Source organism: Phyllobates terribilis, unplaced genomic scaffold (genome assembly GCF_046119375.1).
Source record: "Phyllobates terribilis strain yellow unplaced genomic scaffold, ASM4611937v1 Scaffold_5__5_contigs__length_657084704, whole genome shotgun sequence".
Classification (NCBI taxonomy): Eukaryota; Metazoa; Chordata; class Amphibia; order Anura; family Dendrobatidae; genus Phyllobates; species Phyllobates terribilis.
Window position 1 is genome coordinate 226,906,974 of NW_027362765.1, and position 14,939 is coordinate 226,921,912.

Sequence of the window (14,939 nt, forward strand, 5' to 3'; positions counted from 1 at the left end):
GTCCTTGGTGGGAATGGTTTGGTAGGCGGTGTCCTTGGTGGGAATGGTTTGGTAGGCGGTGTCCTTGGTGGGGATGGTTTGGTAGGCGGTGTCCTTGGTGGGAATGGTTTGGTAGGCGGTGTCCTTGGTGGGGATGGTTTGGTAGGCGGTGTCCTTGGTGGGGATGGTTTGGTAGGCGGTGTCCTTGGTGGGAATGGTTTGGTAGGCAGTGTCCTTGGTGGGGATGGTTTGGTAGGCAGTGTCCTTGGTGGGGATGGTTTGGTAGGCGGTGTCCTTGGTGGGAATGGTTTGGTAGGCGGTGTCCTTGGTGGGGATGGTTTGGTAGGCGGTGTCCTTGGTGGGAATGGTTTGGTAGGCGGTGTCCTTGGTGGGGATTTGTTAGGCGATCTCCTTGGTGGGGATTTGTTAGGCGATCTCCTTGGTGGGGATTTGTTAGGCGATCTCCTTGGTGGGGATTTGTTAGGCGATCTCCTTGGTGGGGATTTGTTAGGCGATCTCCTTGGTGGGGATTTGTTAGGCGGTCTCCTTGGTGGGGATTTGTTAGACTGTCTCCTTGGTGGGGATTTGTTAGGCAATCTCCTTGGTGAAGATGGTTTGGTAGGCGGTCTCCTTGATAAAGTACTTAAGTAAGTATTATCAAATGTCAATAATATACACTTACATATTCGTAAACTAGAAAAATGTCACATTGTTCTACTGTATTACTTTATAGGTTTTCAGCTGTAGGATGACATTGTCTGAATTTAGATGGACTTTAGACCTCTGAACTGAGTGAAACAGTAACCAGAATACATCATTCACCCATTCATTTGCTTGACTAGGTTTGCCTATGAAGCTGCAGTTAAATACATAAACATACCTGCTCATGTACTAATAGGCATGTTAGAGAAGTAGTACAATAAAATACTTTCCAACACTATAGAGTTCACAAGCAATTTAAGTGTTAAATATGTAGATTTTTTTTTTATCTACAGTACTGGGCAACAGTTTTGTGCAGGTTGGAAAAATTACACAGTAAGAATGTTTATAGAAATGGAAGTGTTAACAGTGTTTTATTAGGTAATAAAATAGAATTCAAATTAATATACCACCATTTGCCATCAAAGCATTAATTTTTCTAAGTACATTTGCACACAGTTTTTGAAGGAACTTGGCAGAAAGATTGTTTTGTGAATGTAGGCTTGCACAAATCTGACTCTTTATGTAATCCCACAGATAATATCTGAGTATGTTGAGATCAGGATTCTGTGTTTCCAGGACTCTTTGTGCTAAAGATATTTCTTGATGACACTGTATGTTCATGGCTGTCTCACTGCTGAAGCTTAAATCTGGAGCCAAACACTACCCTGATGGTTTTATATGAGGGATAAGTGTCCACCTGTATATCTCAGCATTGAGTACCTCATTAACCCTGATCAAATCTCCAACATCATTTGCTGAAATTCAGACTCAAATTTGAAAGTAACTTCCATGATGCTTCATTGCGGCCTGCAGACACTCAGTATAATGCTCTTCAACCCTTCCGTGGACAAACTGCCTTCTGTTACAGCCAAATATTTGACATTTTTTACTCCTCCATCCAGGGCACCTGCTGCCATTTTTCTGCACCCCAGTTCCCAATGGTTGCTGCCAGTTCTCAGCTGATGGCATTGATGTACATATTCCGAATTTAAATGTCTTTCATCTGCTGAATGAAAATTTCTTCGGCCTTTCCTCAATAGTGCCATTTCTTGGTGTGCTTAATTCTGAGAAATACAGGCAGATAATTATCCATCATGCAATACCATCAGTGAAGCATCTGAATCAAAATTTATTCTGAAACCGGACAACCACCCTAAACATAGTGCTAATGTAATTAAAAATATGTTCAGAGTAAAGATGAACAAGGAGTCTTGGAAGTGATTATGTGCCCATCAGAGCCCTGAGTACAATGCCAGCGTGTGTGTTTTTTTTTTTTTTTTTTTAAATATTTCAGCGAGGGAGTGGTGTCACTAATTAAAATTCCCTGCCCCCAAGTAATAGACTTCCCATCCACTGTCCATAGCTCCCAACCATCCTGGACTCAGCGCAAGTGTCCGGCTGTCCTGGTGGGTCAGGGCTTTGTCCCGTGCGATGTCTTCATCGCTCTGTAGTGACTCCCCCCCTTTTCCTCGGAGGGAGTGTGTGGAGGGGGCTAAGCAGAACCAGCATCTCTGCCCCACACATTGCTACATTAAATAAACAATTTTCTTCTCTTGATTTGGTCCCACCGGAAATGAAACCCACAACCTGCATCATTACAGGCAGCAGTGAAAGCTGAGCCATAGCCTGCCCTGCACTAACCAAATTGGAAGGATTTTCTATACTTGAATCTGCATTGCAGCCTCTGAACCCACATGCAGATTATAGAGATACAAATATACAGCTATTTACAATGTATGTACTTTTTTTTCTTTGATGGGAAAAAATTTCCTACAAAAATCACTAAGAAAAGGGAGCAATTTTTAATGCGCTTTTTTAAAAAAAAAATCACAAATCAGCAAAAAAACAGATATTCTGTGCTCTGATTCTTGCTGTGTTCCCTTTTTACCTTATTTGATGCATTTTTGGTGCAGATTTGAAACAGCATTTTTAATGTAAGTTTTTTTAACCCCTTAGTGACCGGACCAATTTTTTGAAATCTGACCAGTGTCCCTTTATGTAGTAATAACTCTGTAATGCTTCAACATATCCCATTAAATTTAAGATTATTTTTTTTTGTGACACATGATACTTTATAATAATGGTCTATTTAGGTCGATATTTTTATAAATGCATGCAAAACATAAAAGAAATTTTGACAAATGTTTTAAAAATTGCAATTTTCAAACTTTGACTTCCTTTAACCCCTTAACCCCCGAGGGTGGTTTGCACGTTAATGACCAGGCCAATTTTTACAATTCTGACCACTGTCACTTTATGAGGTAATTACTCTGGAACGCTTCAACGGATCCCCCTGATTCTGAGATTCTTTTTTCGTGACATATTGTACTTCATGATTGTGGTAAAATTTCTTCGATATCACTTGCGTTTATTTGTGAACAAAATGGAAATTTGGCAGAAATTTTGAAAATTTAGCAATTTTCAAAATTTGAATTTTTATGCCCTCAAATCAGAGAGATATGTCACACAAAAGAGTTAATAAATAACATTTCACACATGTCTACTTTACACCAGCACAATTTTGGAACCAAAATTTTTTTTCTGTTAGGGAGCTATAAGGGTTAAAAGTTGACCAGCGATTTCTCATTTTTCCAACAAAATTTACAAAACCATTTTTTTTAGGGACCACATCACATTTGAAGTCACTTTAAGAGGTCTTTATGACAGAAAATACCCCAAAGTGACACCATTCTAAAAACTGCACCCCTCAAGGTGCTCAAAACCACATTCAAGAACTTTATTAACCCTTCAGGTGCTTCACAGGAATTTTTGGAATGTGGAAGAAAAAAATGAACATTTAACTTTTTTCACAAAAATGTTACTTTAGACCCAATTTTTTTTATTTTCACAGGGGTAACAAGAAAAAATGGACCCCAAAATTTGTTGTGCAATTTCCCCTGGGCACGCAGATACCCAATATGTGGGGAAAAAACACTGTTTGGGTGCACGGCAGGGTTCGGAAGGGAAGGAGCGCCATTTGACTTTTTGATTGTAAAATTTGCTTGAATAATTAGCGGACGCCATGTTGCGTTTGGAGAGCCCCTGTGTGCCCAAACATTGGAGCTCCCCCACAAGTGACCCCATTTTGGAAACTAGACCCCCCCAAGGCACCTATCTAGATGCATAGTGAGCACTTGGAACCCCAAGGTGCTTCACAAATTGATTCGTAAAAATGAAAAAGTGAAAAAAAAAACACTTTTTCATTTTTATGAATCAATTTGTGAAGCACCTGGGGGTTCCAAGTGCTCACTATGCATCTAGATAGGTGCCTTGGGGGGTCTAGTTTCCAAAATGGGGTCACTTGTGGGGGAGCTCCAATGTTTGGGCACGCACGCAGGGGCTCTCCAAACGCAACATGGTGTCCGCTAACAATTTGAGCCGATTTTCCATTCAATTTGTTAGCGGACACCATGTCGCGTTTGGAGAGCCCGTGATGTGCCTAAACAGTGGAGCTCCCCCACAAGTGACCCCATTTTGGAAACTATACCCCTCAAGGATTTTATTAAGGTGTATAGTGAACATTTTGAACCCAGAGGTACGACACAGAATTTGATAACATTAGGTCATCATATTGAATAAGTTGTCATTAGTCTTGAGCGCAAGTGTTCGCTACTTGAGTTTGCATCGGGTACTCAGGTATGCACCATGTACAGCGTGTGCTCGAGTGACATGCTCGAGTCCCTGCTCCGCATGTTTCACGGTTATTAGACACCCAAAAAAAACCATGCGGGGATCGCTCGTGCATGGCAGGCAATCTCCGTAAAGTTTTTTTGGCCGCGAAGCATATGGGGCGGAGACTCGAGCATGTCACTCAAATACCCACGATACTCAATGCATACCAGAGCACCCGATGCAAACTCAAGTAGCGAGCACTTGCGCTCAACACTAGTCGCCATATCGTCTTCTTTTTTTCTTACTTTTGAAAAAAATCCCAACCCCCATCACAACCCTAACCCTAGCCCAACCCTAACCCGAGAGTTTATTTTTGACGCCGTTCCTCGTGCGGTATAAGTGATTAGACGACTTTATTCTTCGGGTCGGTGTGATTACAGCAATACCAGAATCATATCGGGTTTTTATGATTGACAGCTGTCACACACTAAAAGACGCATTTTTTGTAAAATCTAGTTTTTGCATCGCCATATTTTGAGAGCTATAATTATTCCAGATTTTAGCAGACAGTCATGTGACGGCTCGTTTTTTGCGGGATGAGTTGACATTGTTATTGGTGCCATATTCAGGCACGTGACATTTTTTGATCGCTTTCTATTCCGATTTTTTGGAGGCAGAATAAACAAAAACCAACAATTCAGGAATTGTTTTTTTTTTTTTTTTATTCTGTTCCGCGTGTGGTAAAATTGATAAGGTAGCTTTATTCTTCGGGTCAGTATGTTTACAGCGGTACCACATTTATATAGTTTTTCTATGTTTTGCACTTTTACATAAAAGCAATTTTATAGAAAAAATAATTTTTTAGCATAGCTTTATTCTGAGAGCGATACATTTTTTATTTTTCGGCTGATTGAGCTGTATGTTGGCTTGTTTTTTGCAGGACGAGATGACGTTTTCAGCGGTACCATTTTTATTTATAGTTGTCTTTTTGATCGCGTGTTATTCCATTTTTTGTTTGGCGGTATGGTAATAAAGCATTGTTTTTTGCTTCGTTTTTTTTTTTTTTTTTTTACCGTGTTCACTGAAGGGGTTAACTAGTGGGACAGTTTTATAGGTCAGGTTGTTCCGGACGCGGCGATAACAAATATGTGTACTTTATTGTTTTTTTTTTTTATAATAATATTTATTGATGGGTACATCATATTTTTATTTTTGGTGGATTATTTATTTTTTTTTTTTTTAATATTTTTGCAATTTTTTTTTTTCAATTTTTTTTTTCACTTTCTGAAAGTTTATATACTTTATTACTTTGTCCCACTATGGGACTTTCACTTTTTTTTCTCTGATCGCCTGCATGGCACAGGAATGCAGCACCATCCCTGTGTCATGCAGGCTGTCAGCGCTGGACAGGGAGAAGATTGTTTGGACATGCGCAGTGCATCTCCAAACAATCTTCCTGCTGTCTGGTGACCCGGATGTTGTCATGACGACATCGGGTCGTCATGGCAACACCCGGGAAGCCGCGTCAGACAGCGCTGGAAGCCGGAAGAGGAGGTGAGTATCTGCGATCACCTCCCCTTGCCCCCGCAATGCTGCGATCGACTTCGATCGCAGCATCGCGGGGGTTAATGTGCTGGGAGAGGTGCAGGACCGCTCCCTGCACATAGTATCGGGTGTCAGCTGTGACAATCAGCTGACACCCGGCGGTGATCGCGCCCGCACAGCCTGTGTGCGCGCGCGATCGCGATGACGTACTAATACGGGTCTGGCTCTTAAGTCCCAGGGCACAGACGCGTATTAGTACGTCAAATGTTGTTAAGGGGTTAATCCCAATAGTCATACCACACAAAAATTAATATATAACATTTCCTTCATGTCTGCTTTACATCTGCACCATTTGTAAAGTTTATTTTATTTTGTTAGCATTTTAGAAGGTTTTAAAAATGTAGCAGTAATTTTTCATTTTTTTCAAGGAAATTTACAATTATTTTTATAGGGACTTATTCAGTTTTGAAGTGACTGTGGGGGACCTATATGTTGGAAACCACACAAGTCATACCATTTTAAAAACTGCACCCTTCAACATATTTATAACTGCTTTCAGGTAGTTCATTAACCCTTCTGATTCTTTTCAGGAAGTAATGGAAAGTGGCATGACAAGAATGAAAAACTTGATAACTTATGAACAGGCCGCTATACTGTAGTCGGAAGACTAAGGCCGGTTTCACACGTCCGCATATTCCCGGTACCGGAGATATCCGTGCCTGTGTGTTTTTCGTGTGGCATCTGTATGCGGCATCTGGATCACACAGACCGGCGCCTGGGAATCGGCGCTACAGGTAGTGCTGTTCCCAGGTGCCCGCACTCTGTTAACCATTTAGATTCTGTAGTCACTATTGACAGCAGAATCTAAGGGGTTAAACGTGCATGGCTGGTGTCAACACTGATCATGGCTGATGCAGCTAGTTGTCAGCTATAATGTACAGGTGACAGTTACAGGATTGTCACCTGTCAGGGAATGCTAGTCTCTTATATCGCAGGTCAGCAAAAAAGACGTCTATTTGTCACTAAGGGGTTAAATAGTACAGAAAAGCTTTGATTCTACACTTAGGCTGGGTGCCCACGTAGCGTTTTTCAAGCGTTTATGCTGCAGAATTTCCGCAGCGTAAACGCTTGTTAAACGCTAGGTAATCCGCACCCCATGGTCCCCAAGGGGATTCCGCATGTTCTATGCACATGCTGCGGATTTTTCCGCAGCGTTTATGCTGCGTACAAAAATCCACAGCATGTCATTTAAATTTGCGGTAGCGCAGCGGAACTCCCGCCATTGACTTGCATTGAAACGCATAGAAACCGCGACTGTACATTCCTACAAGCGGCTTCTATGCGTTTCTATGTGCGGATGGTACCCAGTTCTGGAGGAGAGGAGACTCTCCTCCAGACCTGGGTACAATTGTACCTGTAAAAAAAGAATAAAATAACAAATAAAGTTATATTCACCTGTTCAGCGGCTTCTCTCTGAATGCCGGCATCGCTTGAGGACCTGCGGTGACGTCATAGTCATGTGACCGCAGGCCCTTCACCGCTCTGACTCGCGATATGCCGGCAGCCGGGAACCAGACAGGAACGAGCGCTGCTGCACACGCCGGGGCCTCGGGGGTGAGTATAGCTTTATTTGTTTTAATTTTTACGGTTCACACTGTATAAATCCATGCCGTTTGCATGGATTTATACAGTGTGACCTAGTTGTCAAGCACTTTCCAAGTGATGCTATCGCCTGGAAAGCGCTTGTCAATCTGCATGCGGAAACGCATGTGGATCCGCATGTATTCTGCAGGAAAAACGCATGCACAATCTGCATGCGTTTTTTCTGCCAGGTAGATGCAGAAATGCTGCAGAAATTTTCTGCTTCATTTCTGCATCGTGGGCACATAGCCTTAAAAATATATTTTTTACATGCTTTTGTTTCCAGGCTTCACATAGAAATGGATAAGTTTAATATTTGAGTTTTTTTTGTAAGCCAAAATCATGCGAGCAAATCTGAGCACAGTGCATTGATACTTGGCTCAAACAGCATCTTTAGACACATGGTGGGCAGGAGTTTTCATGAAATCACATTCACTTTGTGTTCAAATGTAGAGTAAATGCTGTGTATTTTGTGCGCAGAAATTTACTCTCTTTTTTAGGCCTCTTTCACATGTCAGTGTCTCCGGGTACGAGTGGTGACAGTTTCCACAAGTACTGGAGACACTGACACACATTCAAATCTATGGGTCTGCGCACATGTCAATGTGTTTCTACGGACCATGTGTCCATGTGCTCCACACACTGACAAGTCCGTTTTTTACAGATGCACGGACTACAAAAGTGTCTCACACTGAACACATATGGATCACATCTGTGTCACACGTAGCGGTGCCTGGGAATCAGCGCTACAGGTAGCACTGTTCCCAAGCAGTGGGTGCTGAACAATGATGAGGGTAGTAGTAGTCTGCTCCCGGTGTCCCCACCTGTAAAAATAACAAAAATCCATATGACTAGCCCAGGGGAATGGGGATGACTCGGTACCCGGGCCTTTAGCCTGGCCTTTAGGGATGTCGCGGTGGTCGGCTCTTTAAAAAGGGTTGGTGTTTATAAAGTTTATAAAAGAAAGAGTTCGTGACGCCACCTGTGGCTTCTGGTGAGGATCACCAGCGCTGCGCAGTCCACTGAGGCTGATGATAGGTCAGCTTGATGGTATTGCTCCCCACAGGTGGAGCTGGGCCTCAGGGCAGTATAGGAACGGGGATGCAGGACAAAGAGACTCAGCCGCATCAGGGCAAGAACAGGGACGGACACAATAGTCACTTCAGTACCTTTTACTGATGGAAATTCAGGCACTCCCCGGAGCACTGTAGGGTGAAGGGTGTATGTCCGGATCCTCCCCAATGAGCAGGTTTTGGGCCTCCTGGTTCTTGCTGCTGCGTAGTAAGTTTCTGACCTGCCTGGAGCTAGGCCTAACTTTGTCTCTGTCCTGCACTGGCTGACCTTGTGGTAGGGCCTTCTCTTGGAGTACACGCTCCCGACCTACAGGGCCTATGTGTCTCCTGGCTCTGGTACGTATCAGCACTTTAGCAATCCTGGGACCTGTAGTTCTCCAGGGATTCCGGTTTATCTTACTGGGTCATAGAGATCCCTGTAAGCTTCGGACCCGGTGTCCGGTAACTATTTCTTCTTCTGGGTGAGCTAGTTAAGCTCCTCTGTCCCCTATGAACTAGCTCTCTACTCTTCGCCTTCGGCCTACTCGGACCCTCAATAGGCTACTCAAACTAACGGCAGCGTGCCGCGTTTCACCGATCTTATGGTGCCGGCACACCTAGAGCTCACCTCTCTGAGCTACACTGAGTCTGGACTCTGCTCTGTATTCAGGCTTGCACCAACTGAACTCTCCAGAGGAATTGCTGAGTCACTGAGCTCCACTGCAGACTGACCTGTGTCTGTGTCTCACTGCAGGAACTCATCAACAGACTAACAGCTGCCTGGCTCCACCTTCCCTTATATATCTCCCTAAGGAGCTCCCTCTGGTGGTCTGAGGTGGAAGGTGGAGATGTGTGAATGGTATGGGGGCCTCTTGTGGAGGAATCCTTCAATACACCCTTCTGGGTCTGTGATGCCAAGCACAGCTGGGCCTCACACATATACTCACCTGCCAAGAGAAGTCCCCCCACTGTAATCCATGCGACCACTGAATCTGGGGAGAATGAGACGCTCCAGTGAGCGGGCCCCGGAGCTGCGCTCAGTGAGTGATAGGTCACAGCTCCTGCGCTGCAGCTCCAGAGCCGCTCATTCTCCCCAGCTCCTCTGTGTCAGCGGTCGCATGGATTATAGCTAACTGTAGTGCTGATTCCCAGGTGCCAGTATATGTGATCCTGATGCCACACACGGATGCAACACGTAAAACACTCATGGACATGGATATCTCCGGTACCGGAAGCATACGGACGTGTCAAACAGGCCTAAAGGGGATATCTGGGACTTTAAAAAAAAAAAAAATGCAACTACCTGCCTGTTGTACCCAGCACTGGTCATAGACCGCTCATGCCAGAGATTCAGGTAGCTGCCTCTGCTAGCAACTACATGCCTTTTTGTTTTTAAAACCTCAGATATCCCCTTTAACAATCCAAGTAAATCAGATGTGATTTCATGGAAACTGCGCCCCCTGTGCAGACGCTGCTGAACTGCGCAGTTTTGGTGCCTTTTTTTCCTCTAGAAGCTTCTATGTGTAGCCTGGAAAAAAAAAAAGCTAGAGTGGTGCAAGCATGCTTGCGCTTCTCAGTGTCTGCGGCATGGCAAGCTGGATGGCAGCTTTCGGCTGCGATCCAGCCTGTCATGTGAATGTAGCAGAGCTGGAGCCGTCCTGGGAAACATGGAAAGGTAAGGATGATGTTGGTTTATTTTACTTTTATTTCAGATTGTTGGCTTCAGCTGGAATGGGCGTGATGGTAAGTATGGTTTAATTTAGAACAATAAAGAATTGTGTGTTTATTTCAATTAAAGGACTTTATTCTGGGTGTTTGTTTGTTTTTTTTACTTTGACTATGGGGTTAGTAATGGGGGTGTCTTATAGACGCCTCTCCATTACTAACCTGGGCTTGATGTCAGCTGGCATTATAAGCTGACATCAACCCCAGCCCTATTACACCACTGCCACCGCTACAGGGCAGTGGGAAGAGCGAGGCTAAGTGCCAGAATTGGCGCATCCTATGGATGCGTCATTTCTGGGGCGGCTGATGGCTGGTGTTTCTAGCCTGGGAGGGGGCCAATATTCATGGCACCCTTCCTGGGCTACTAATATCAGCCCCCAGCTGTCTGCCTAGCCTTTGCTAGCTATTAAAATAGGGGGGACCCCATGTCATTTTTGGGGGGGGTCCCCCATTTTAATAGCCAGTAAAGGCTATGTATTCAGGTGGGAGCTGATATTAGTAGCCTGGGAAGCTCCGTGGGTATTACCCCCTTCCCAGGCTTCAAACATCTGCCCCAGTCATCTGCTTAACCTCCGCTAGAGACTAAAATTACGGGAAACCAGACGCCAATTTTTTTTTAATAAATCCTTTATTTTAACACTAAATGACAAATACAGTAACCAACACTGTCACTGTACTTCTTATATATGTGACTGACATGTTTCTATCTATCTAATCTATGTGTGATGCTCTATTCTTTCTGTTCTAAATTGTCGGGTACCGATGCTGAATTGCTGGCCGGCTTTTTTAAAGAGTGTCTTCTGAGCAGTTTGTCAGCTTTTGGACAACTTTGAAGATGTTTTCTATGTGTTTTTGTTTGCCTGCCATTGGTTTGAAAGGTGCTCGACGAACAGTTCCACGAACATCCCGGTGTTCGATGAACCGAACCCGGACACTACGGGGGTGGCTCAACACTACTTCTAATTTATCTTGCAATAACTGCTACATGGACCGACTATGTCCATACTTGATGTATTAGCTGTCCACTCTACAACATAGATATGAATCCTAAATATGAGGTATAAAAAGGGTTGGTGACACATTATACTATTTGTAATAGTAATTAAGTATAATATATGTGTGTGTGTGTGTGTGTGTGTGTGTTTGTGTGTGTGTTTATTAATATTATTCTCATATATTTTACTTATTAATCCTAGCTTAGCACCGGCAGAAGTCCCGCTGGTGGTGGCTGATAAAGTAAGTAAAACATATAAATATAGTAATAAAAGCAATTATTGCCACCTGTGTTTCCATTTAAGTTTAGTTTATAGTGGAGGCTTTCAGATCTTGTACACGAAAAGCAGCTAATAAATAATTTTGTATTAAAGTTAGTTAACTTGACATTACTGAGGGGTATTGCTAGGGAGCAGCAGGTGGGTTGTAGGCCCCAGTTGCTGGATGTCAAGGGGCACAAAGAAGGCTATTTAGACACCGAACCAGGGCAGAAAACTTAATCTGTGCCCTAGATTATGAAAGCTAGACTACACTGTGTTTTACTATTGTGTTGGCCTCTCATCTCAGATACTCCAAAATGCCCCCCCAGTTATCACGCTGTTTTATTCTATTCCAGTGTTGCCAAACACCACAATTTTGAAAACTGACCACGAAATTGGGTTTATCCTCAATATAGACATGTTTGTTGGACAATCCGCAAAATGGAGTCCTACTGGTTTTCCTATCCCTGTAATGTCAAAATAGTAAAGGCTTGTTCACACGTTGCACTTTTGCCACTTTTTGGGTGCATTTTTTACTGCGGAAAAAACACAATGCTTTACAGTTCCAGCAAAACCAATGACATTTCTAAAAACTCCGGCACACAGTGTCCTTTTTCTTTGCTTATTTCCAGCTGCTGGGCGTTTTTTTTTTTTTTTCCCCCAAATCAGCATCATATTAATTGTTTCAGCATTTTTGCAATGATTTTGATCCATTCAAATGAATGGGGAAAATGCTCTCATTTTACACAGCGTTTTCCCTGCCAAGTCTCTAGTATTTGGTGCAGAAAAATCTGCTGCGAATTCTCAATGTGTGCACGTAGTCTAAGGCTATGTGCACACGTTGTATTTTTCAGCAGATTTTCATGCTAATTTTCAGCTGCGTCTAGCAGAACCAGCAAAGTCTATGACCAGGATTCTCTGTTCACACATGTTGCTTTTTGTTTGCTGCGTATTTTCTGCCTTGCCTGCGTATTTGGAAAATGGAGCATGTCACTTCTTTCAGCGTATTTGCTGTGTATTTTCACCCATAGGAATTAATGGGTGGTCAAAAATATGCGCGTTGTTTACGCAGCTGTTTTCCTGCCAGAGGAAAGTTAGCAGCAGAAAAAAACACGTGTGTGAACACAGCCTAATGCTCTGGTTCATGTGGCTGAGAGCGCACTGCAGCTCAGCCTAGGTCAGATCCAACCCTTCACCTCACGGCTCTGACAAGAGAACGTGGCTGAGCCCTACATATAGATCCCCTCTAAGCTCACCGGCCGACCAGCTAGACACGAGCATACACATCTGTTAGTTCAGAATCTAATCATAAGCACATTAACAGAATTACTCATTCATTATGAAGCAAATCTAAAATAAATGTCTTTTTCTTAATATAACAGATACCTAATGTGGTTGAAGATGTCATTGGTCTTGTTAACTGCATTATTGGTAGGTTTCAGTGTGTGTTTGTCCGTGCATTTTTTTTGAGTTTATGCTAATTTGAAAATACTGTATAATTGATTTCATATATAAAATCCTACCAAAACTTTCTTTTCAGGCAAATTGCTCGGAGGTGGTGAATCAGGCAAAGAAGACACGCAGGACTCCATGATTGATGCAGATGCTCATGACAAAGATGACTCGCTAGATTCTTCTCGAGAAGATTGCGATATGGACTATTCATCAGATTATGAAACTAATGCTATGTATGGCATTCAAAATACTGATTTAAATATGGTAGGAAATTGGGACATTGATGAATTATCAGGTTCGGAAGCTCATTATGATTATTCATATGATGTGTTTGACACAGCAAATTTTGGTTTAGATATGACAGATGGTTCGGATAGTGTCGCTTTATCACCAGATTCCAACAATGAAGATGTATATGAAATGTACATTGACTCGGTGGAAGAAATGGTACATACTGAAATGGATGAAGGACTAGGTTTCTATGCAGACTACACATCAGAAACTGTGGATGATTCAGAAATAAATAAATCAGCAGAAGGCGGCAATTTATTTAATGAAATAGTACAATCCTTCAGTCATCCAGATGTGATATATCCTGCAGAAGCCAATGACATAGGTGAAAGATTGCATGTGGATAATGATGGCATTGATTCAGATTATAGAGAATATGGAGAGACAGAAAGCTTTGCATTTGTTAATATAGCTGATGTGAATACCTGGCGGGATCAGGGATACTCTGCAGAAACATTTGATAAAAATGGTTTGGAATCTGGTTCAGGTACTTCTAGTGTTGAAAGAGCTAATCACTTTGGTGATGATGAAGCCAAGCAGACTTTTCAAATGATTTCAGCTGAAGAAATAAGAGTAGAACACATTAATGGATTTGATGTAGCTTCAGATGGTGCGAATCCCCAAATGTTAAATGAAGGCTATGTGATAGAAAATGTTAATTTAGGTATGTCTGATGGTAATGCAGAAGGAACACATGGGGAACATATGGCAGGTAGTAGTGGAGGGGAGATGTTTGGGTGGATATTATCAGGAGGTGATATGGAAACATTTAGCCACAATACAGGAAAACAGATATCAGAAATGAGTGGAGGTGAAAAACACGCGAGTTCAGGAAGTGGATGGGGCAATCATGGAAGTAACTCTGGATATATGATGGCTTCAGGAAATACCTGGGGGTCAAGTAATGGTGAAAAAAGATGGAAAAAGAGAGGAGATGAGTATAAGAATCATAATAAGGCTTCAAAAAACGGGTGGTATCTGGAGCAAATTAATAACTGATGAGAGATTCCATAATGCAAAATCAACAGAATGATCTTATGAAATATTAATCTTAACATTAATGTAATAAACCTTAATTAATCAATTTCTCTGTAAATTAACTTTTCTAATGGTGCTTGTGGATAAACTACAAAAGCCATAACTGTACTTTTATAATTTGCAAATTAATTCTGACATTAAATTGTCCAAATTACTTGCTTTGATCATAAATAAATTTAACTCAGCAAACTTCCAGTGGTGTGTTTTTATTGCATTTAAAGGGTTTAAGGGTTAAAACCACAAAAATGTACTCTCAAAAAACAGGGCCGGCGTCACCACTCAGCGCACCCAGGCAAGTGCGGTGGCCCTGAGCAAGCGGGGGGGGGGGCCCACTCGCCATCGGTGATACGCTATGGGGTCTGGGAAGCCCGGTGACAGAGGACCCCTCCATGCTTTACACTGTCTGCAATGCTTACCTCCCAATATAAGAAAGAAGAGAAAAGACTCAGGATATACAACCATGCACACCCAATATTAGAAAAATGAAAAAATCTTTATTACATGATTACAGACTGACAACACAGAAAAATAAAAACAATTAAAACAGACAAAGCATAGCAATATTCATAGGGGAGGAATAATGTAGTGTTCCAAAGTAATAAATCCCCCTAAAGCCACAGGTATCATTTAATATAATATATTTACC

The 14,939-nt window shown here is 42.4% G+C and overlaps 1 protein-coding gene across 1 annotated transcript; it reads left to right on the forward strand.

Moving 5' to 3' along the window:
* The first annotated feature begins 99 nt into the window (after positions 1–99).
* LOC141271068 (uncharacterized) lies at positions 100–14,386 on the forward strand. Its single transcript, XM_073681170.1, has 4 exons — positions 100–626; positions 11,453–11,492; positions 12,892–12,940; positions 13,050–14,386. The coding sequence occupies exon 4, from the start codon at positions 13,100–13,102 to the stop codon at positions 14,252–14,254; it is 1,155 nt and encodes a 384-aa protein (XP_073537271.1). The 5' UTR covers positions 100–626; positions 11,453–11,492; positions 12,892–12,940; positions 13,050–13,099; the 3' UTR covers positions 14,255–14,386.
* The last annotated feature ends 553 nt before the right edge of the window (positions 14,387–14,939 follow it).